This window comes from Danio aesculapii, chromosome 21 (assembly GCF_903798145.1).
Source record: "Danio aesculapii chromosome 21, fDanAes4.1, whole genome shotgun sequence".
NCBI classification, from domain to species: Eukaryota; Metazoa; Chordata; class Actinopteri; order Cypriniformes; family Danionidae; genus Danio; species Danio aesculapii.
Window position 1 is genome coordinate 37,066,000 of NC_079455.1, and position 25,450 is coordinate 37,091,449.

The following is a 25,450-nucleotide window of genomic DNA, read 5'->3' on the forward strand; positions in this document are numbered from 1 at the left end:
CTAAACGTGCTAGCAATGTGTTAAATCATGTTAGAAATATGCTAGCAATGTTAAGGCATGCAATGTGCTAAATGCTATAAACATGCAACTTGAAATGCTAGCAGAGATTAATAAAGCTAAAAACATGCTAGAAATGTGTTAAAGCAGGCTAGCGTTATGCGAAAACACATTAACAGTGAATTAGATTTGACAGAAATGTGCTAGCAATGTGTTAAATTATGCTAGAAATATGTTAGCACAATGTTAAGGCATGCAATGTGCTAAAATGCTATAAACATGCTACTTAAAATGCCAGCAGAGATTAATAAAGATAAAAACATGCTAGAAATGTGTTAAAGCAGGCTAGCATTATGTTAAAACACATTAACAGTGAATTAGATTTGACAGAAATGTGCTAGCAATGTGTTAAAACATGCTAGAAATATGCTAGCACAATGTTAAGGCATGCAATGTGCTAAAATGTTAAAAACATGTTAATACATGTTAGCAGAGATTTTAATAATGGTAGAAACATGCTAGAAATGTGTTTAAGCAATATGCTAAAGCACATTAACAGTGAATTAGACTTAGAAGCATGTTAGCAATGTGCACAAACATTAGCATGTGTCATTACGTGCTAGATACGTGTCAGTGTGCCATTTTTGCGATTAAACATGCTAAACAGATTAGCAATGCATGTTTTATTTATAAACTTTTTCTTGACTACTTTAAACCTTGAGGCTAGAGTTTCTATAGACTTTACCGTCTAGTATAATATATTAACTATAAATGTATGATACGCTCACCGGCCACTTTATTAGGTACAACTTACTAGTACCGGGTTGGACCCCCTTTTGCCTTCAGAACTGCCTTAATTCTTCGTGGCATAGATTCAACAAGATACTGGAAATATTCCAAATTTTGGTCCATATTGACATGATAGCATCATGCAGTTGCTGCAGATTTTTCGGCTGCACATCCATGATGTAAATCTTCCATTCCACCACATCCCAAAGGTGCTCTATGGTGCTAAATGTGCCATTCTCCTCTGACCTCTGGCATCAACAAGGCATTTTCACCCACAGAACTGCCGCTCACTGGATATTTTCTCTTTTTTGGACCATTCTCTGTAAACCCTAGAGATGGTTGTGCGTGAAAATCTCAGTAGATCAGCAGTTTCTGAAATACTCAGACCAGCCTGTCTGAGACCAACAAACATGCCACATTCAAAGTCACTTAAATCACCCTTCTTCCCCATTCTGATTCTCTGTTTGAACTGCAGCAGATCATCTTGACCATGTCTAAATGCATTGAGTTGAGAAATTTGCGTTAATGAGCAGTTAGACAGGTGTACCTAATACATTGGCCAGTGAGTGTATATTTAAATAAGTAAAACCCAATTTAATGATCACTGAAAACAAGGACTATTTCAAACTATTAATAAAACTACAATAACATCAAGAATACTTGACAAGTAGTTTGTTTTTTTTAAAATACATTCATGTTTATTTCATATTTTGTGTGACGTGTGTAGCATTTTAAGAAGAAGCGGAGGTTGATTCCAGAGCGGACGATATGGAAATATTTCGTGCAGCTCTGCAGTGCACTGGAACACATGCACTCCCGCAGAGTCATGCATCGAGGTACACTTTCTAACCTTATTCCTATAAGAATCATGCATGATATTTTTCATTAACATGCCACCGTTTCTTTTATCTGTGAACATATTAGATATAAAACCAGCAAACGTCTTCATCACAGCTAGCGGAGAGGTTAAACTCGGAGACCTTGGACTGGGGCGATTCTTCAGCTCCAAAACCACTGCTGCACACTCTCTAGGTAAAACTGGCCAGCACACAAACAACACTCAGGAATGCTTTTTAAGTTTACTAAAGGTTGGTTGTAAAGAAATAGTTGAGAAAATTCTGTCTTTTACTCTTTCTGTGATCGTGTGTGATAGGGCTGTGCGATTTGGGGAAAATATCTAATTGCAATTTTTTTTTTATTTCGATTTGATTGCCGATTTAATTCTGTCGTCAAGCTGTAGCTCAATCTGTATCGTAGCTTCTTACAGCTAAAATGCAGTGAGTGTTAGTTAAAAAGGAACTGAAAAGATAATAACTTATCTTAACTGTGCAGTAGGGGCCTTCTGCGCCTACTAGTAGGCTAAGAAGGCTGTTATCATCCATCCACATGGTTAATCAGCTATACTAATAGAGAAGACTCAATGTCCAGATCTGTTTTACATTACTGTGATGGTTGGGTTTAAGGTTGGTGTAGGGGTAGACGTTAAAAAAAATACAATTAAATGGTAAATTTAATAAATAATTCTTGTTTATTTCTGACTGCAGAATATGTTTTCTATAGTTGATAAACCATGTGGATGGATGATAACAGCCTCGTGAGTTTACCAGTAGGCGCAGAAGGCCCTTACTGGCCCAAATCTATCAGCTAATAACCACTGATATTCATTCATCCATTCAATAGAGTGATAACATTCAAATCGGCTGCTGAATTAAGAGACAGATACAAAATGTGCAGAGCAGTGGGTGCTGACTCCAGAGGACCGGAATTGGGAAAACTGGACTAAATACAAAAAAAACTCAGCCTAATAATACAGTTTACTCCAAATACACGTGCACGTAGAACAAATGCAAAATATTTGTTTGTTTGTTTTTCACAGTTGGAACTCCATATTACATGTCTCCAGAGAGGATTCATGAAAATGGCTACAACTTCAAATCCGACATCTGGTCCCTGGGCTGCTTACTGTATGAGGTACATAAACACACACTTTCATACAGCAGTCCAGTTTGTAGTTTGATTTATTAATTCTTTAATGTAACCTCTTATGCGTACTCGGGGTGCACTTATTTGGTCTGTAATACTGTGATACTGAAGAATATTATTTTTACCATTTTAAAAATGACTCTTTTTTTTTTCCTATTCTATTATTTTTCCCAAAGTGTTGTTTAACAAAGATTCTATTTATTTTAGTTATTAGTTATTATAGTTATTTTGCAAGATACTAGTATTCAGCTTAAAGTGAAATTTAAAAAGGCTTAACTAGGTTAATTAGGCAAATCAAAAAATACTTTAAAAAAATAATAATAATATTATATATACATATAGCAGTGTGATATGGCTGTGTATCGACACTGGTGGGAGGTGTGTGTTGGCTCAAGCTCGCAGGTCGAGTACCTTACAGTGCATTTACACGGGGCTTCAGTTTCAACGATTGACTAAGGGCATGTCTGAAGTTGGGGCTGGCGCGATTGTCATAGCAGCGTCAGCCAATGAAATTAGTCCGCAATCGGCTACTCTCTGAGCTGGGGTTTTGCATGAAGTGATCTGATTGGCTGACGCTTCAGTTGGTGCTTGAAAAGTTGAGAATTTCCCAACTTCTGCAGCGAGCAACGCTGCTGAAGCGGCGCCAACAGATCCACAATGCAGTTTGGCAACGCCTGACGTCACCCATTCAAAGTGAATGGGAAGCGTTGACGGTGACGCCCGTGTGAATTACACTAACTACACATTAAACTCTCAAAAATACTTTTGTAAGAGGAACTACTTTCACCATTCTTTCACATCAGCAGCTGACGTCAGAACAGCAGAAACCATTACTAATTCACTAACGTCATTTTAGAGCTAGTATTTGAATGATTCTCTAGCGTAATATCTAAAGTGATGAAAAAACAGGTGATTTTTGCTCACATTAAGATTATAAGGCTGAACAGCAAGAAATGCCATCAGTCTACAGAGATTTCCCAGTATTTCTCTGTTGCAATCACGATTTCACAAATAACCCTGAAAAAGCCAACGCAAAGCAAACACTACCAGATTACTATGGTGTAAATATAGCACTACAACAAAAGAAAGAGATCGAATTGAAGTCATTTACCTGATTTATTCGACTTAAGTTTGAAACTTGCTAAGAAAATGCTGTTTTTCTCCCCTAAGGAGTATGTGGGCTGAGTAATAAAGAAGGGTGAAGAGGCGGTACGAGTGCTGTTATTTGCAGAATATCGCACGACCATCAGCTAATCATATTCAAGAACCAGACAGAACTGTTATACAAGTATATTATTATTATTATTATCATTATTAATCTTAGCAGTTTTTTATTCCATTCAAACCAAATGAAATCAGACATTCTCCAGAAGACAAAAAGTATAATAAATTATGGGAACAAATTTCTAGCCCTGTAAAAAAAGAATGAAAATTTAACAGGATGGCTAATAACTCATACGTGCTTACTAAAGAGCCATTTACATACAATAGAAGGATATCAGAAACGGGCATAATCCCTTAAAATGTACGGATAGTAACAGAGATATTTGTGTCTTTCAGATGGCAGCTCTGCACAGCCCCTTTTACAGCGACAAGATGAACCTGCTCTCGCTGTGCCATAAGATTGAACAGTGCGATTACCCACCTCTGCCAACAGAGCACTACTCACAGAAGGTACAACACCATACACCTTTACATGCCTCTGTTCTGACAACTAGTGAGCTAAAACAAAGACATTTACTTCAGCATTTGAAGTGGTGGTCCTTCCCTTCTCTGATTCTTTAGGTGAAAAAGTTAATCCTAAGTTAATCCTTTAAAAAAAATGTTTTTGCCAATCTTCAATCAGTCTGACCATTTGCTTCACGTTTGGAGTCGTGGTCCGTCCGTGTTCTCTGGGATCGTGGTCTCTGTTGACGTCAGTTTAACTTTTCAGCCAATATATATTCTTAACCACTATGAGGGAATGATGCACAAAAAGGCCCCGCCCCTACTTAATATTCCATTTTAGTTGGAAATACACCAACATGCTGAAATAAGTCTCAGCAACTGATCACATTTGATCATTTTAATATATGCTTTGGGTTTTAATTACTTTGAAATACAAATCTTACTGACCTCAAACCTTACTGACTTTCTTGGTGGGGTGGTGGGGGTAGTGGTCCGTAGGTTGCTAAGCGACCATCAGACATTTTCTCAGAATGACAAACTGACAAAAAATTGCTGTCACTCTGATACAAGTTTTGTTTATGGAGAATTACAAAGCACTGCAGTGTTTGGGTGCTCCGTGTATGTCTGAGACAATTAGTCTACTGAAATGTGTATATTCCATACAAGCTGAAGCTGATCAGTCAGTTCTGGTCATGTGACTCGCAGTGCGCTCGCAGTATTCATTCAAATGTGTGCATCTGGAAGGCAAAAGCGCGTTACGCTGCTTGCATGCACAAGCAGCACACCTCCATTTTAAATAAACTTGCATGAACTCTAGAAAAGACGCGATATGCGAACAGCTCCTAAAAGGCTGCCGTCATTTGCGATCTCCAGCACTTGATCTTCTTCTTGTAGAGATATGCTGAATTCACCTGATTTGTTGACAAATGGGTTGCGGATCCATTCCTTGGCAGTTCGCGGGTCCTTCACTGGACCTTTTCCGCTAACCAAAGAAACTTTCCAAAGACGTCCGTTTCTTACTCTTATTGCTGCTTTTGATTTAAATTTGGGCGCTCAAGTGACCGAGATGCAAGCAAGAGAATATGGTAATTTTTCAAAACCTGTACAAGTCCACACCTTGTGGTTGAGGACCACTGGCATAAGACATTTACAACCACATCTACTGCAGCCCAGAGGTGTTGGAAGGTTTGGGATCAGTATACCATCCCTCAGCCTTTTTGAACTTCTTTTTGGCCTCAAATAAAGCACGAAAAACACCCTTTGTTTGAAGAATACTGGGGCCTTATGACCTTAATTAGCTGGATCATGTGTGCTTACTAGAGATGGAGCTAAACCAAACCTGCCAACACTCCCGTTTTTTCTGGGAATCTCCTGTATTTCAGACTCATCTCCCACCACCCTCCCGTTTTGTTATTTCTCCCAGAAAACTCCCATTATTTCACCCCACCCCCGGTCCTCGGCTTTATGGTATAGTCTGTAACACCCCCGGTTGCCAACTTTGGTATAGTATCTGATCACAAAGGCTGCCCGAAACCCGGTCCATAGTACAGTTACTAACACCACAGTACAGTTACTAACCCAGTGTCCTGACATTCGATCCTACCCATCAGATTATGCTACCAACACTATATTTGACTAGTTATGAGTTTGGGATTAGGGATTAGGGTGATATTACAGCTTCATATCCCACTACTCCACATTTAAATTTACACTGGTAGCAAAATCTGATGGGTAGCATAATAAATCATCGAAGTGTGCTACATACGTTTTGAATGGGAGGTAGGACAAACTGACAAGGTAGGACAAATTGACAGAACACCAGTTCTAAACTGTGTTATTCAGACAAACACACACCGCCGCCACACCCCCGGCCTACCATCATTTAAGAGACAAATATTGGCAGGTATGAGTAAACTTCTCAGGATAGTGGCCCACCAGGACTAAATGTGGACAACCCTGACATACAACCCTACAATATACCATATCATGCTAATACACCAAGTGAACAGCTACAAATCTACACACCTCGTCTGTGTTTCAGTTTAGAGATCTGGTCAGTATGTGCATCAACCCAGAGCCCGACCAGCGGCCCGACATAAGCTTCGTCTTGCAGTTTTCCACACAGATGAAGCTGTGGACGACCAGCACCTGATGATAACACAAGAGGAGAACCAAACCATGCTATCTCTGCTCAGTCAATCCAACCAATTCAGCTAAAGAAACCAGAGAGAATGCCAACAGTGTCTATGCTGTTTTACGCCAAGCGTTTCTTCAGATTAGTATGAAAAGAGTGGTGATATATTCTGTTGTGCCTTCGAATGATGATGAATGCTGATTGGCTTATGGAAAGTTGGTCAGGTCATGTGACCCAGCGCCTCATGTTGATGACGTCAAAGCAAGGTGGTTCCATTTATACATGTTCTTTTTTGCTGTAGGCTTATATTTATAACAACATATACAAAACCTTACGGTTGAGTTACTTATCTCTCTTGATGTTTCTGATACATACGCACACAGTTGTTAAAGGGATAGTTCACACAAATATTTAAATATATTCATTATTTACTCACCCTTGAGTGGTTCCAAACCTGTGTGAGTTTCTGTCCTCTGTTGAACACATTTTGGAAATCTGAGGAAAAACAAATACCATCAAAGCTAAAGGTTACAGGTTTCCAAAAGAACTTATTTTGTGTTTGACTTTAGAAAGAAACTCAGACAGGTTTGTAACAAGTGAAGGTTGAGTAAATGATGACAGAATTTTCTATTTTGGGTGAACTATCCCTTTAATTGTTCTACAAGGAAACATGTGTTAGGGAAAATGTTGGACCAGGAGTTCAGCACTCTTGAGGTAAAGTTTTCTTTATATTCACACATTCAGACTTTCTCCTTAATAATATAATTTCACAAAAATATTCTTTGCAAATTCTAACCAGTGAAAGTCATATTAGCAGCTTACCACTATCAATGTACAACATTGTTCACAGTCAATTAAATAGTGCTAATGTTGTTTTGAAGTATTTACATGTGATTTCAGTCTGAATATTCAAAGTACTATGGTAAACAATATAGATAGCGTGTCAAGTTGTCACTGAACCAATGAGCGTATATAAAACCAACTTTACCTCAATTTCAGCAGTCTAGTTCTCTGGTCAAACATCTAACCATGTTAAAGTATTCATTATATGTTCTAAAGCCAATGTTCTAAAGAGGCGATATTTTTATGTGTTTGAAAGATTTTCTCATGTTTAAACGTGTAATTAACAATAAAATTTAATGTAAACAATGACTGTGACTTGATTTTAAGGGCATCTGAATACTCGATTTTAAATGAACTCTTGTTATTTGGCGCCATCTGGTGATTTAGCAAATGTGTTTACTACACTTATTTACCAAACGCAACATAAAACAAAATGTACACCAGCTTTCATATCCTACTTCGCCATTCTTGGGCTTTCAATGACTACAATCTAATTTAAAATTCATTCATATGCTAAATTTATTTTAAATTAGCTTTACCTGTGAATCAGGTTCAGTCTTCTCATCAGCAAGAGTCTGAGTACGTGCACTACATACGGAGGACAATCATGGCCAAAAGTCTGCAGATAAAAAACACATTTAATTTGATCACGTCAGCTGGCCCGCTACATTTAACGAGTTTCTTAAAGGGGTAGATCACCAAAATATGAAAATTTCCTTATTATTTACTCACATTCAAGTGGTTGCTTCTTATTTAAATGAATTTCCTTCATCTGTTTAAATGATTCTGACGAAGTTTGTGGGGAATAAAGCAACCATTAACATCCATAGAAGGAAAAAAAAACTATGGAAATCTATAGAAATGGCTTGTACACATACATCAACAATTAAAGTGGATCATCATCTTTCATCAAAATTCTCCTCCATCCATAGCAGGTCTCAAACTGGATTCCTGGAGGGCCGCAGCTCTGTACAGTTTTGCTCCAACCCTAATCAAACACAGCTGATCCATCTAATCAAAGTGATTAAAGCTGCGGTCACACTTGACTTTTTCTCCCATAGACTTCCATTCATACGCACACGAATACGTCAGACCGGAAACGCGGGGTCATACGTTAAGTTTCGCAGGTTGCTGCGGTGCAAAGTTCAAGCTTGGTGAACTCTGACCTGCGAAATCGCATCACTTGACTGCGTGAGACCCATCGAAGATCAAAACAGGACCTCTGTGGACAGAAATGTAAAGCATGGAGCGATCGCTCGCTTTTTTAAATGTCTAATCATTTTGTTTAATCCCGCCCATTTTCGCAGCGCCGCACGACAGAATTTCGCACACACAAAGCCCGGTGTGACCGTAGCTTCAGACTACTAGAGACGATTAAGCAGGTGTGAGTTGGAGGTGGTTGGAGCTAAACTATGTAGAGCCAGGAATTGAGTTTGAGACCACTGTCATATAGCCTATACTAGCACAATTTGGAAAACCATTTTTTTTTTAAATTCACTTGGAATGTTGACTGCTGTATATCTCACCACACCATTGTGTCACATATGCAAATATAATCTCAAAATACTGCCACTTTGGTAAAACTGGGGGTTTTGACGTTTTGTGATGTTTAAAGATTCACCCTCAGATACACTGCTGACTGTAGTTCACTTGACTAGTTAAACCAGGGATGTCCAAACTCGGTCCTGGAGGGCCGGTGTCCAGGAAAGTTTAGCTCCAACCCAAATCAAACACACCTGAACCAGCTAATCAAGCTCTTACTAGGTATACTAGAAACTTCCTGGCAGGTGTGTTGAAGCTAGTTGGAGATAAACTCTCCAGGACACTGGCCCTCCAGGACCGAGTTTGGACACCCCTGAGTTAAACGAAGAGAATTTAAGTTTTTAAAAAAAATAAATGAATCAATAAATCGATTTAAATTTATTTTCTTATTTCATTTTTGTTTCTGCAGTTTTCATCAAGTCAAATTTAAGACTTTTTAAGACCATTAAAAATTTAATTTTAGACTTATACAGGGTTACAGACTTTTTCTAATGGCCCGGTCTTATCATGAGAAATCGTGTAATTGTTTTTTGTTTTCTTTCCCTGATTAGGGAATTTAATTTGGGGATTTTGCTGTAAATATGCAAAAACAGCTGTTGTCAATTGCATCTCTTTGCATTAAAAAACCCAAAACTTTTATTTGTTAAAAATATGATTGAAATACATTGTTGGTCATTCGGTGGATAATGGTCTAATTGAGTAGCTTTACTTGGATAAAGCAAATTTAAGAGTGTTTAAAATGATTTAAAATCTACAACACAATATTTAATTTAAGGCCTAAAATTTAATTTAAGACATTAAGACCCTGCGGACACCCGGGTCATTCTATACCATAGATCTCAAACACAATTCCTGGAGGGCCGCAGACATGCAGTTTTGCTCCAATCCTAATCAAACACAGCTGATCCAACTAATCAAGGTGTTCAAGACTACAGCTACGGTCACACTGGGCTTTGTGTGTGCGAAATTCTGTCGTGCGGCGCTGCGAAAAGGGGCGGGATTAAACAAGCTTATTAGACATTTTAAAAAGCGAGCGATTGCTCCATGTTTTACATTTTTGCCCAGAGAGGTCGTGTTTTCATCCTAGATTGGTCTCACGCAGTCAAATGATGCGATTTCACAGGTCAGAGTTCACCAAGCTTGAACTTTGCACCGCAGCAACCTGCGAAACTTAACGCATGAGACCGCGTTTCCGGTCTGACGCATTCGCGTGCGTATGAATGGGAGTCTATGGGAAGAAATGTCAAGTGTGACCGCAGCTTACTAGAGACTATTCAGCAGGAGTGAGTTGGAGCTAAACTGGAACTCCAGGAATTGAGATTGAGACCATTGTATACTTTAGGCTCATTAATGGCATGTTTAATGTTTTGTTCAGCCATGTGACACTGGCAACTAGTGTACAATCTGCTGAAATAAACTTTAAATATAGAAAAAAAGTTATTTAAATATTTTAATGCAAATGTCACGTGATATTGAAATTTAATTTCAAAATGTCACAGTCTACACTTAAATAGAATGCAGCGTTCCACACAATTCATTTAGGTTGTCCCAACACAAATGGATTAAGTTACTTAAGTTTAAGTGGACTGAGCATAAAACAGTTAAGTTGTCCCAAAAACATCTCAAGAATTGTGTTAATCTCATTTTATAGTCGTTTAAACAAGCAGCAAAATAATTTTTTGAGTGTAAAAAAAAATCTATCTGGCTGAGCTTGAGACTTTTTAAATAAAAAATTAAAACCATAACATTTTCAGCTCAAAATATATAAATTAAACCACATTATTATATAGTAAATTTACTTAATACTAATGGGCCCAAAATGTGCCAAAAAAATATCCCCCACACCATTACACCACCACCACCAGCCTGAACTGTTGATATAAGGCAGGATGGAATCATGCATTCATGGTGATGACGCCAAATTCTGATCCTACCATTCGAAGATCACAGCAGAAATCGAGACTCATCAGACCAGGCAATGTTTTTCCAATCTTCTATTGTCCAATATTGGTGAGCCTGTGCCAATTGTAGCCTCAGTTTCCTGTTCTCAGCTGACAGGAGTGACAGGAGTGACACCCGGTGTGGTAGCCCATCTGCTCCAAGGTTGGACATGTTGTGTGTTTAGAGACGCTCTTCTGTATACCTCGGTTGTAACAAGTGGTTATTTGAGTTATAGTTGCCTTTCTATCAGCTCAAAATATAAAATGAAACCATTTTTTTATTTCATAAATATGCTGAATAATGGCTTACCCGAATGATACCACAACACAATGTTTACAAAATTAAGGCTACAGCAAAAAGCTCAGGCAAAGACGACAAACATCAACTCACAACTTCTTTTATTATACATAGTGAAAAAGTAAACCTCCACATAAGACTTGTGGGACAATGGTTAACAGGAGAAACTTATTAAAGCGTGATGGTTTAAGTCCTTCAGGAGGTGTCCATGGTCTGAACGCTCTCCTCCACCATGTCCAGGTTCAGAGGAGTCACAGCCTTCGACAAAACCCCAGTGGTGCCATGCTTGTACCTGTAACTTCCGGTTCTATGGAGAATGCACAAAACACAGTCAAAAAATAGTTCATGCAAAAAAACACACACCACTCTGATAAAACGATACCATTCCAGACCTAAGAGACACACGTGTATAAAGATGTTAGCAGAAGATTGACAAATGAGCAAACGGCTTGTCAGTGGGAAATATTCATCTACTTCAAACTCACACATGATTAGTCAAACACATGCAGGTTACAGTTTTTGTCCAGACGTATTAACACACGAGTTACTCACACAGGACGTCCATCAAGCTTATCCTCCCTTAAAAGGCAACAGTGAAGGGTGAGTTTTTGGTTTGTTCAAGTCTGAGATTAGTATATCATGCACACAAGTGGCAGCCTGTTATTTATTCACTAATTTTCCTTCAGCTTAGTCCCTTTATTTATCAGGGGTCACCACAGAAGAGTGAACCGCTAACTTATCCAGCATACGTTTTACACAGGGCATGCACTTCCAGCTGCAACCCAGCACTGGGAAACATCCATACGCACTCATTCACATTCATACACTACAGCCAATTTAGCTTATTCAATTCACCTATAAACGAATTTGGACGCTGGAGAAAAAAACGGGAGCGCTAGCATTTACAGTGAGGGAATGACATCCGATGCGGTACAGAGTTTGTTGTCGTCTTAGAAACAAGTTGTATTGATTACATATTATATATATTATTTACATAATGCTTTCAGTGTTTTATAACAGCTCGTCACCCAATGATAAGCACAGTGATTCGCCAAATTAATGTTAAAGTGAGCGACGTTCGTATGACAGGTCCATTTGTGATCGCACCCTCCCAATGGATATTGGTTAAGGTGAAATAGCCAAGCATCCAGCCCGAAATATACAACCATTTCATTGAAACTCCAAGTGATTTTACAAGAGAGAAGTTAAAGGCCTACAAGTCTTTGGATGCCAACAATTTTGTTCTGTGAGTTCATGTGCAAGAAATAATGTTCTATGATTACCAGATTTAAAACTATGTAGTGCTAAAAACTGAGGTTCTGCCTAGCCAAAGACGAGGAAAGAAGACGGAGCTATACAAGGCCTGGGTAATCATCAACAAGCAAAACAACTGCATTCTGACACCGAACTACACCTGTACAGCAGGGTATGTGAAACTTTTACATTTCATTCTTAGCATTCAGCGTCCGCAATTTAATTAACCATAATTAACTGTTTTTGCTGAAATCATTGCTGCAATCAGAAACGAGTAATGTGCACGATTCAGCATAGCCTGAACTCACCTGATATGAAATGAGAACTGCAGAGTCAAGCATTTTTAATTAGGTCCTCACTCCATTCAGCTCTCTTTTAGCCAAAGACGTCTGCGGTTGGCATTAAAAGCAGTGTGGTGTACGGTAAAAGTTAAGTTTTCTATTTTTGGACTTTTCGAATTTAGCATCTTACAGCACAACATGACATGTTTGCTATTGCAACCGGTCTCTTTTTGCAACCGGGGAACCCATGTGACCTACAATATAATTCCTCTATAGCACATGTCTTTGGACTGGGGAGAAACCGGAGCACCCATTCCAGAGCTAACTCGACACAGAAATAGTGCTATTTATTTATTTACTTATTTTTCCCTCATTTATAGATGTGCATATCCTTGCTGAGCTGCTGGGAGAGTCACATTATAAGCTTTTTATTATTAAGTTTCATGCCCGCGCGCGCTGCTTCTTCTCTTTGCTTACATGAAACTTTTTGGATTTTTGTCAGTCTTGGGGCAGGTGTCATCTCTTATGCTGCGTTCACACCAGATGCGGAAGAAGCGTCAAGCACAAGTGATTTAGATGTTAAGTTAATGCAAAGATGGGAACATACATCCTGCGGCGTGAATGACACGACGTGAGTTGAGCGTTTTTTGCGATTGACGAGCGCTCATGTGTTTCGCGCGAATCGCTTGAGTTGGAAAATCTGAACTTTAGCAAACATTTGCGCTGCGTTAACCAATCAGTAGCTTTGTCGTGTGGGGGCGTAATTATGACGTAGCGACACCAACAACAGCTCATCAAACTGGGCCTGGCTCAGTCAGAAGCACCGCTGAAAGCTTCCATCATCCAGGTATAGTTTCTGGAGGAGTGGATGAACTCACAGAGCTGGTGCACCTCAGAATGGATCTAGTGGACTCAGACACGGCTCCAAACGAATCATTGCTGTTTTTCAGCCTTCATAAAGCACATAAACAGCTATTCCCTCTATAAAATCCATGTTAGCCAGTTAGCAACGAAGCTAGAGTCACCGGGCAGACAGAAGCCCTGCCCATCACGCAAATACCATTTTCCTGGACGGTATGAACGCATTGAATAGTATTAAATCACACAGACTGCATGATAATCTGCAGGCCACTGTGGAAGTGCATAGTTTAGATTTGCTGTTCTTCTGTCAGTATGGACACTCACCTAACACCCTTCTTGTTGGCAATGTCGTGAGGTCTGAGGTAATCCACCTTCCCCTTGGTGATCACACACACATCGATGTTACTGCCTGAGCCCAGGTCATTGAAGATACCAGCCGCGATTGCATCCCGCACCAGACTCTTGGCATCTTCCTCCTGATTGACACAAAACATTGCATCATGCCAAGTCAAATTCAAGGCTTTTTAGGACACTTTAAAAACAGGGTTTCTGCAGGTTTTATCAAGTCAAAATTTAAACATTAAGACTTTGAGACCATTATGAATAAAATTTCAGACTTAAACAGGGCTAAACGCTAAGGATATTTTCTAATAGCCTGGTCGGGCCGGTGGAAAAGTCTTTTACTTGGCCCATTAAAAAAAAAAAAAAAAAGGTATTTCTTAGCCACATTTTAAATAAAGTGTTAAAACAAGCATTTTTTCAAAATAGATTTTCTTAATATACATAATAATAATAATAATAAATAATAATAATAATAAACTAAATAAATAAAATTAAAGACCCACATTTAAAATTTAAGACCTACCATTTAAAACGATTTCCCGGTCGTTTTGCGCACGTCCTGTCTTGTTGATATGATTATATGCGTTACTAAGGAGACAAGTTAATACGCAGCTGTCAATCAATATTGGTGGGCGGGGGGACAGCACTCCTATGTCAAGTTGCGGTCGGTCTAAAAACCGCTCCATTTGGTCCGCCGTTTTTATGTTGTTTAATTGAAGGAAAAAAAGAAAAAAAAAAAGGACTGGGTGTGTTTATAACACCCCAATACGACGGTCTATACACTATACATACACATATGTCGGTCCAAACGTAGATTTTTAGATTTAGCTTTAAAAGTAGACTTTTCACTATAGGTGACTTTTAAGACTTGTTAAGGTGTAAAAGCCTTATATTCGAAATTTAAGACATTTTAAGACTATTTAAGACCCCGCGGACACCCTGTAAAAAAAAAGACTATGAATTCAATTTTGCAAACTTACATCACAATGTTGGTCTCATTTCTAGTCGTGATACAGCAACTTAAGATTAAAACGGAATTTTAAAAAAAGTCACTTTACAATGAGGTTGTATTAGTTAATGTATTTGTTTACCAACATTAACATATAATGAACACCACATTACAGTATTTATTTATCTTTGTAAACGGTAATGAAAATAAAGTTGTTTATTGTTAGTTCATTGTAATTCAGTGCTTAACGTGAATTTAGATTTTAATTACGCATCAATAAATTTTGAACTATGATTAATAAATGCTCTATTAGTATTGCTCATTCTTAGTTCACATTATTAAATACAATTACTAACATTGACTAATCCAACATTACTGTTAAGTGTGATAAAAAAACTATAACCCATTTAAAATGATTAAAGACCTAGAATGCAGTATTTTATTTAAACTTAAGAACTTTTAGGGTCTTAATTTTGATTTTAAAAACTGCAATGTACATGTACTTTCCAGGCTTTCGCAATTATGAACATTGCATCGAGAAAAAAGGCAATTTAGTTTGCAATAGTTTCAAACCCAAATTTATCAAGTTTTTTCTGTTTACCACAGATATATAATTCTTTCCAAATTCTTAAAAAAACAAAACAAAAAAAAACCCATCAACAACACGTAAATGCACATAAGAAGTGTACCTCCATGTCAGGCCTGTAGCGATCCTCAAAGACTGCCATCGCTGCCAGAGATCCAGACCCTGCACAGACAAAACACATGCTGATTTAAATAATCATTATTTTTAAATATAACTGGACAATTTGCTTCTTTCGTGCATTTCAGAAGCAAATTACGAATAAACATGTAAATCCAGCAGCTCTGTCTGATCTCTCATGCAGCGTAGACTAAACATCAGCCATCATATATCAAAGAATATGACCTTTTTTACTGTTTGAACAACGAAATACATATTCTTACACACAGATTAAAATTGAAATGTAAGATATTTCACAATATAATTCTGACATTTGCTAATATTTGCAGAAAAGAGAAAAAAAGAAACAAAAAGGGATATATACATGAATCAATGGGGCTGTAATATGTCACATGACAATCTTGACATGTCAATAGGAAACTTTAAAGAGAAGCGTTAACTAACGGTCACCATAAAAAAAAAGCTCGAGTACTCAGCTGGAGTATGAAGGGGTTAACAATAAAACAGCATCTTTTCCATTAACGGTTTTAACAATGTGTGTATTAAAAGTCTTGTAAATCCAGTGAGTCAGATATCAAAACTTGTAAAGCAGGCAGTCCAATATCTTTCATATCTTGGCACCAACAAAAGCATTTCCGAAACACACTATCTCCCTCTTTTGGTAGATATTGAAAATGCTACATGTGCTGTATGTACACTGGTGTGACTCACCCATAGTGACGTAGGGCAGTTTGTCTGTTGATCCGTGTGGATAGATGCTGTATAAGTGAGGGCCGGTGCAATCGACACCTCCGAGAACTAATGCAGCACCGATGTAACCCTGATACCTGCATACATAAACACATGGTAGACTCATCAATAATACATATTTGAATGTTTTTGAAAAGAACTTCTGTTCATGAAGGGTGTTCATTTAATAAAATTAGAGTAAAAAGCGTAATCATGTGGTTTTGTAAATTATATATATATATATATATATATATATATATATATATATATATATATATATATATATATATATATATATATATATTATGAATTATATTTATATGAATAATATTTATGAATTATATTTATATTTGAATTATATTTAAAACTTGTATTATATTTATAATCATTATAATTATATTTATTTCTGTAATGCAAAGATTAATTTACAGCATTATTGTTCCAGTTAATGTCACATGATCTGTAAATTGAAATGGTTTTTGATAGTTTCCCTAAATAATTAAAAAAATAGTCAACACACTGTCAACATGAAAGTTTACATTGCTTGTGGTTTTGTGAAAACCTCTTTCTAATCATCTACTTTCTTTAATGTATAGTAATAATATTTGAATTATATCATTTAATAATTATATATTCATTATATTATAATATTTAAAATGTAATAAAAAATAAATTATTAACATGTATCATTTAAAATGTCTTTACTAATACTTTTAAACTATTTAAATACAATTTATTATCTTTGAGGATTATTATTATTTTTTAGAGATATATCTCACCATAAACATTTGTGGCAATTTAATGGTTTTCACATTAAGCAGTACAACAGCTTTAAATAGAAGAAGAAGAAGATGATGAAGCAGAACAAAAAGAAGAAGAAGATGATGAAGAAGAAGAAAAGGAAAAGTTGAAGAAAAAGAAGATGAAGCAGAACAAGAAGAAGATGAAGCAGAACAAAAAGAAAAAGAAAAAAAAAGAAAAAAGAAGATGAAGAAAAAGAAGAAGATGAAGAAGAAGATGAAGCAGAAGAAAAAGGAAAAGAAGATGAAGAAGAAGAAAAAGAAGATGAAGAAAAAGAAAAAGAAGAAGTAGAAGAAAAAGATGAAGCAGAACAAAAAGTAGAAAAAGAAGATGAAGAAGAAGAAGAAAAAGAAGATGAAGAAAAGAAGAAGAAGAAGCAAAACAAAAAGAAGAAAAAGAAGAAGCAAAAGAAGAAGATGAAGCAGAACAAAAAGAAGATGAAGAAGAAAAAGAATAAGATGAAGCAGAAGAGAAGAAAAAGATGAAGAAAAATAAGAAGATGAAGAAAAAGAAGAAGCAGAACAAAAAGAAGAAAAAGAAGATGAAGAAAAAGAAGATGAAGCAGAAGAAGAAAAAGATGAAGAAAAATAAGAAGATGAAAAAGAAGAAGCAGAACAAAAAGAAGAAAAAGAAGAAGCAGAAGAAAAATAAGATGAAGAAAAAGAAGATGAAGAAAAAGAAGATGAAGCAGAAGAAGAAAAAGATGAAGAAAAAGAAGCAGAACAAAAAGAAGAAAAAGAAGCAGAAGAAGAAAAAGATGAAGAAAAAGAAGAAGATGATGAAGCAGAAGAAAAAGATGAAGAAATAGATGAAGAAAAAGAAAAAGAAGAAGAAATATTTCTTGAGCACCAAATCAGCATATTAGAATGAGTTTATTCTCCAGTGTCACATGAGCAAGAGTAAAGATGCTGAAAATTTGCTTTCAATCACAGCAATATATTACATTGTAAAACATATAGAAAAATGTTTAATAAATAATAAAGTAAAAACATCAGAAATAATAAAAAAATAAAAAAAAAACACTTGTACTGTATTTATATAATAAAATAAGGCTATTGAGACTTCTTTCAGAAACATTTAAATCATAATAATTCCAAACATGATGATCTGTATTGCACATGCAGAAGAGGAAGTGATTCGTCAGTTGAAGAGCATCTGATTAAGATAATAAATTCATAAGAAATGTTTCCAAATCAGAATATTAGAATCATTTCTGATCATGTGAAACTGACGATTAGAGTAAAGATGTTGAAAACCCAGCTTTCAATCACAGCAAAAAAAGTTTATTGTACTGCATTTACATCATCAAATAAGGGTCTTCGAGACTTCTTTCTCAGAAGAGGATGTGATGTTTGAGATAATAATGTAGTTAATAATAAATGTTTCTTGAGCAGATATTCAGCATATTGTAGAATAATTTCAGTCTGCAGTGATGTGATCAGGAGTAAAGCTGCTGAAAATGTAGCTTTAAATCACAGCAATAAATTACATTTTAAAACATTAAAAAAATGTGAATAAAACAAAGATATTTTTAATTGTACTGTATTTATATAATCAAATAAGGCTCTTGAGAAGAGATACTTTCCATTAAAATGAAATGACTAAACCTACACACAAAATGCTTATTTTAGACAAAGAAAAATCAGATGGCACTTAGGTGGGTTTGAATCTAAACTCTTCATTTAAACATCATAATAATTCTTCATTTTAGATCTATATTGCAGACGCAGAAGAGGATGTGATTTATCACCTGAAGAGCATCTGTTTGAGCATGCGGTTTGCTGTGGCGACTCGTGGCAGACGGCCGGTGGACAGAGAATGAAGCTCCAGGTTGGAGGAGATGATCTGCGTGGTCATCTCAGTGTCCGCCGCTGTACCTGCTCCACAACAGCTACGCAACAAAACAGAAAAACATTCAGTGTCATTCGATGTCAGAGATCATAAACTACAAGTATGCGTGACGTGTTTATACTCACTAAATGTTGGGAGAGATGTAGTGAATTTTAGAGCAGTTCTTATCAGCGACAACCATTCCTTCAGTTGCACGAGTGTCTGCACCTAAAACAACACCATCCTGAGACAGAGGAGAGACATGATTATCTAATCAAACATTCTATTTGACACATTAAATTCAACTGCCTTTTTTCTTACCTTATAAACAATCCCACAGATGGTAGTTCCAGTTTTACGGGCAGCCGGAGAGCTGAAACCCAGTTTAGTGATGTCTGCTTCCAGAAGAGCATTTCTAAAATAGCACAAATGTTTTATTATTGTTATTTAAACTCTGCTATTTCTTATGGATGTAATGCAACATTACTATGTTTTAGAAATCAATCGTATACAGAAGGATGTCAATAACAAATTCTAAGATCTTTTGACAACTAGTGGACACTTTTAATACATCCTATTATCACCACTTATTTATTCACAATTATACTGTGTGTGTATGTGTATATATGTATATGTATACGTATATATATATATATGTATACGTATATATATATATATACACATACATACATACACACACACATACACACAATTGAAGTCAGAATAATTAGCCGCCCTTTAAATTTTTATTCCTTTTCTTAAATATTTCCTAAATGATGTTTAAGAGAGCAAGGAAATTTTCACAGTATGTCTGATAATATTTTTTCTTCTAGAGAAAGTCTTATTTGTTTTATTTCAGCTAGAATAAATGCAGTTTTACATTTTTTTAAAAACCATTTTAAGGTCAAAATTATTAGCCCCTTTAAGCTATTTTTTTCGACTGTCTACAGAACATATCATCGTTATACAATAACTTGCCTAATTACCCTAACCGGTCTAGTTAACCTAATTAACCTAGTTAAGCCTTTAACTGTCACTTCAAGCTGTATAGAAGTGTCTTGAAAAATATCTAGTCAAATATTATTAACTGTCATCATGGCAAAGATAAAATAAATCAGTTATTAGAAATGAGACATTAAAACTATTATGTTTAGAAATGTGTTGAAAAAAATCTTCTCTCTATAATATATATATATATATATTCTGGTTTATAAAAGTAACAAAGTCGGGTTAAAGAATATAATATAAATGAAATCATTATTTAGTCGACATACAATAACTGAAGTATTGGATTTTGCTGTTCCAAAGACCCAACCGAATATGCAACTTAACCTTTCCGTTCATGAAGTTTTAAATACAAATCATTTGATTTTCGGACTTAAAATGTATTTATATATGAATGAAACTCACTTTAATTTACACTTCAAAAGTCGTTTTGGTGAACTTGAGACAGACTGTATATACGGGGTCCGCAGCCCACCAATGACAAAACATGAACAAAGATTTACTTATTTTTTAACCTTTTAAAACGTCAAACTCAAAGCTCAACGTGGTTTGATTAAATAAAAAATAGTTTTAGCTCAGAACTGAATGAAACAAATTAATCCAGAGTTTAAAGGTTCATTTTTGTTGTAAACTTACATACACACTGTAGACGCGGGGTCCGCAGTCCAACAATGACAACACATTATCAACACTAACAAAAAAAATATTCTTTCATCTTAAAAAACATTTTTTTATTTCACACATAACGCAAAACTCGTCTTAATGTGTTTTACTTATTAAATCCGCTATTCAAATGAGTTTGAGCAAATTCTCCTGAGTCATTCTCACAGGCCGTGGCTCAACCGATCATTAAAAGACCGTGAAAACCGTTTGAAACTCTTGGGCTTTTCAACGAATTAAAAATACAATAATAATTCTACGTCACCGGCTAAACAACAAATAATACAGACGGTTAAATCTCACCTCCTACAGTTTTCGAAACTGAAACCTCCGGGCTGGTACTGGCACACTGAGACGGTCGCCATGATTCTGCGGTCCCGCTTCCGGGAAGCGCGAGACTAGACTAGTTTCCCTCTGTGTCACACGCTAGAGCTTCCGCGCTCCGCCTCACTTCTATAGGATAAGCAGAGTAGGAACCTATAGAGCAGGGATATATACCGTGTAACACGTGTCTCTGCTTTCAGGCGCTCCCGCCAGATACAATACATTTTCACATTATAAAACGTTATAGTATATATATATATATATATATATATATATATATATATATATATATATATATATATATATATATATATATATATATATATATATATATATATTTCTATGTTTTATTTCTATTCTTCCAAGTGATAGAATACTACATATTATTGTTGCTTTATATTTTAGTTTCCATTTATCAAAGTGTCATTTTCATCATGTCATGACTGTTGTTATGGTTCGGTTATTTTTCCAGCTCAATTTCATTCCCTTCACACTCATCACAGTTAAAGAGATAGTTCAGCACGTCCTCAAGTGGATACAACCTTTATGAGTTTTCTTTTCCTGTTCATTCATTCATTTTATTTTCAGCTTAGTCCCTTTTTTGATTGGGAGTTGCCACAGCGTAATGAACTGCCAACATATCCAGCTCATGTTTTACCCACCGGATGACCTTCCAGCTGCAACCCATTACTGGGAAACACCCATACAAACTCATTCACACACAAACACTATTTCACCTATACCGCATGTCTTTGGACTGTGGGTGAAATCGAAGCACCCGGAGGAAACCCACACCAACACAGGGAGAACATGCAAATTCCACACAGAAACCCCAACTGACCCAGCCGAGGCTTCATTCATTCATTCATTCCGAGGCTCGAAACAGCGACCTTCTTGCTGTGAGGCAACAGTGCTACCCATTGTGCCACCGTGCTGCCCTCCTTTTTCTGGAAAAACAAATTTAATGGAAGTGAATATATACAGATTTTCAGCTTAGCTTAAAATATTTTCTTTCTGTTTAACAGAAAACAAAAACAGGTTTGGAACAACAGTGTGTAAATGATGACAAATGTATAATTTTTGGGTGAACTATCAAATACAGCCACCAAAATGTACTTGTTAATTAAGGATAACACAAAATAACAAATTCAGCTTTTTAGTCAGTAAAAGTCAGGGAAAAGTTCGGGAATTTGATGGCAACCCTGATATGATGATTTCAAGAAAATGAATCCTGAAATCAATATTAAATGTGGGAAGAATCTAAAATCAAGACGACACGGTGGCGCAATGGATAGCACTGTCGCCTCACAGCAAGATTGTTGGTTCGAGTCCCGGCTATTGTCAATTGGCATTTCTGTGTGGAGTTTGATTGTTCTCCCCATGTTGGCATGGGTTTCTGCCGGGTGCTCCGGTTTCCCCCACAGTCCGAAGACATACGCTATAGGTGAACTGAATATATTAAATTGGCCGTAGTGTATGTGTGTGAATGAGTGTGTATTGATGTTTCCCAGTACTGGGTTGCAGCTGGCATCCGCTGTGTAAAACATATGTTATAAGTTGGCGGTTCATTCTGCTGTGGTGACCCCTGATGAATAAGGGGACTAAACAGAAGGAAAATGAATGAATGAATGCACTGAAAAAAGTGTTGCATGCAAAACTGTTACAATTTATTTGTGCTGAATTTAAACAAACAAATTAAATTTAATAATGTTTAACTTAATTTGTTTGTTTAAATTCAGGCCAAATAAATTGTTTACAACCACTCAACGTAAAAATTTTTTAGTAAATCCAAGGAATCATATTTGAATAATTTTTTTCAGTGTGGTTACAGGTTCATCATTTTTCAAAATAGCTTATTTTGTGTTCAACAGAAAAAAGAAACACAAACAGATTTGTGACAAGTGAAGGGCGAGTAAACGATGACAGAGTTATTTGAGTCAGTTTTGAGTGTACCGCCCCTTTAAGAAATATCATTGTTTAAATAAATTTTGTGTAATTCAGTTTTATTTTTCTAATAATGAACATAAACATTTTCTGAAAACATGGCACCTGTTTCTTGTATTTTAAGACCAAAATAGTTCACAATTTTATTTTAAACTAGAAACAGATGTCATCAGGGGCTTAGAAAATAACTATTGAAAATAGGTGAATTGAATAAACGAAATTGGCTGTATGTGTGTATGGATGTTCCCCAGTGCTGAGTTGCAGCTGGAAGGTCATCCGCTGTGTAAAACATATGCTGGATAAGTTGGCGGTTCATTCCGCTGAGGAGACCCCTGATGAATAAAGGGACTAAGCCGAAGGAAAATGAATGACTAAGAATCTGAAATCCATCTAAAAACCAGAGGTTCAGTTCTAGACCACTAGAAGGCAGTATATACTCAACTCAGACCTTCAGAAACCACTGGAAACTGCGAGAAAGACTCAAATTCACTCAAAAAAATCGCTATATTAACCGGATTTGAGGCGGAAGGATTCATCAATCATAAACCTAATTACCTGTATTTAGTAATTTTTTAGAACTTCTCACAGCAAAATTTAATCTTTGTCTGTGTAAAAAAACACATTACGCACAGTTACGACTTACTATATTAAAACTGTTTGATTTTGAAGCAACATTTACGTCACTGTATGACTTGCCGTTGTATAGTGCTTTCGCCAGCCATTGGACGACGGAGTAAAGCTTTATAAGCGCAGAAATGCTGAAAGAGAACCGAATTCAATAAAAGAGAAATAAGCACAAAAGCCCCCATCAATCTAAACGCGCCTTCTCATCCACTCCAAACGAAACAAAGAGCAGCTTAAATGATCCAGCAAGACTGCAGATCCATGTGATGCGTGTGTGTTTGTATACTGAAACAGAAAGATGACAGATTTCCTTTCACTGGTTCCTTTCGCCGCACATTCTCCCTTTTTTCATTTTCTGAAAGAATACTTTGAATCATAATTACGTTTTTGCATGTTTAGTCCTCTGCAAGAATGTGTGTGAATGAATGCGCGTGTGTCAGATCTGGTCAGTGAGGACATACTTTGGCACGGTTGTCATGGAGACAGTATTCAGTGGGAGGACTCGGAGTTGGCGCACTTTGCTCGCGCGCGCGCGCACATACAGGTGTGTCATCTCGCGCTGCTCTTTATACAGACCTGAGTGTGCTTTAAAGGGATAGTTCACCCCAAAGTGACGATTTTGTCATTATTTATTCACTCTTCATTTGGTCTAAACATATTTTAGTTTCTTCTTTTAAACACAAATGAGGATATTTTGAAGAATGCTCGAAACATAGTGGCTTTAAAAGTATTATAGTATCATAGTGCTTTTCCTAGTCTGGAAGTCGATGGTTTCAGATTTTCAGCATTCTTCAAAGAATCTTCTGTTGTGTTCAAAAGAAAATAAAAATTCACAGAGGTTTAAGTACTCGAAAATGAGTAAATAGTAGGTGAATTTTAATTTTTGGGTGAAAAAAACAACAGAAAGCATCATATAATTTGTAAAAGCGCTACAGCTATATTATATCAGTTAACTATAATGGTGATTTCTCAGCAGGCACATTATATCCTAAGATGTTAAATTTTAGGTTATGATTTAGGTTATGATTCATGGTGTTAGGTGACCAAAATTCCCAGTCGAGCCAATATCTTAAACCAATGTAATACTGACATCAAAAACTGACATTTATTTGTTTGTATATCAGGTAAGCAAAATCCAACATCTGATAGATGTCATAGTGGTAAAGTCCACACAACGTCAAGCTGTAACATCATTAGACATTGATATTTGGTTGATTTTAGGTTGGATGTTGGTCATTGACGTCGGCCTGACGTTGGCTTCTGACGTCAACCTGATTTTAATTTCCAAACAAAATGCAACGCTTCCCCGATGTTGGGGTACAACGTCAATCTGATGTCATGTTGACGTCCTGTGCCTGCTGGGTTGGGTCTCTAATGGTATTTTTTCCTCTCCATTGGTGGCATGTTTAAACCACTACATGTATAAAGCGTTAAAGTATACTGGCTTTTTATCGATTAAAATTTGATGGTTTGTAATTGGTTTAATGGGCAGAGCGGTGGCGCAGTGGGTAGCGCTGTCGCCTCACAGCAAGAAGGTCGCTGGTTTAAGCCTCGGCTGGGTCAGTTGGCACTTCTGTGTGGAGTTTGCATGTTCCGGTTATCACTGGTTATTTGTTCCTCTGGTGACTGAACGAATTTTATTGGTACATCTTATATGCTCTCCATTTTCTGATACAATGTAAGCTCTTTTTTTTAAGCAAATTTGGATCTATTCACAGTTTGCATTGGATTATTATGTATTCTTTTCATGCAAACATTTAAAATCACTTTTGGTGACGGGTCTGGAAATGTGCTTCAATGGGTTGCACGTTTATGAATATATATATATATATATATATATATATATATATATATATATATATATATATATATATATATATATATATATATATATATATATATATATATTTATGAATAAAAAAATAAGTGACATCAGAAGTTTTATAAGA

The 25,450-nt window shown here is 36.3% G+C and overlaps 2 protein-coding genes across 4 annotated transcripts in view; one reads left to right on the forward strand and one right to left on the reverse strand.

The window, feature by feature from the left end:
• nek6 (NIMA-related kinase 6) overlaps positions 1 to 7,723 on the forward strand; it is a 30,241-nt gene extending 22,518 nt beyond the window's left edge. For both annotated transcript variants that reach the window (XM_056446994.1, XM_056446995.1), the window contains exons 6-10: positions 1,514 to 1,622; positions 1,711 to 1,818; positions 2,663 to 2,757; positions 4,330 to 4,443; positions 6,479 to 7,723. In XM_056446994.1, the coding sequence (XP_056302969.1) occupies positions 1,514 to 1,622; positions 1,711 to 1,818; positions 2,663 to 2,757; positions 4,330 to 4,443; positions 6,479 to 6,589 (537 nt within the window). In that variant the 3' untranslated portion in view covers positions 6,590 to 7,723. The remainder of the gene's footprint in view (positions 1 to 1,513; positions 1,623 to 1,710; positions 1,819 to 2,662; positions 2,758 to 4,329; positions 4,444 to 6,478) is intronic.
• Positions 7,724 to 11,278: 3,555 nt separating this feature from the next.
• Positions 11,279 to 21,022, reverse strand: psmb7 (proteasome 20S subunit beta 7). Of its 2 annotated transcripts, XM_056446701.1 has the most exons (9): positions 20,913 to 21,022; positions 19,266 to 19,359; positions 19,091 to 19,188; positions 18,865 to 19,005; positions 16,296 to 16,411; positions 15,571 to 15,629; positions 13,915 to 14,066; positions 11,747 to 11,773; positions 11,279 to 11,501 (listed from the first exon to the last, which is right to left on the reverse strand). In XM_056446701.1, the coding sequence occupies exons 1-9, from the start codon at positions 20,972 to 20,974 to the stop codon at positions 11,390 to 11,392; spliced, it is 861 nt and encodes a 286-aa protein (XP_056302676.1). In that variant the 5' UTR covers positions 20,975 to 21,022; the 3' UTR covers positions 11,279 to 11,389. The 2 variants fall into 2 exon arrangements, with proteins under 2 accessions (XP_056302676.1, XP_056302677.1); XM_056446702.1 differs by lacking the exon at positions 11,747 to 11,773.
• Between the last annotated feature and the right edge of the window lie 4,428 nt (positions 21,023 to 25,450).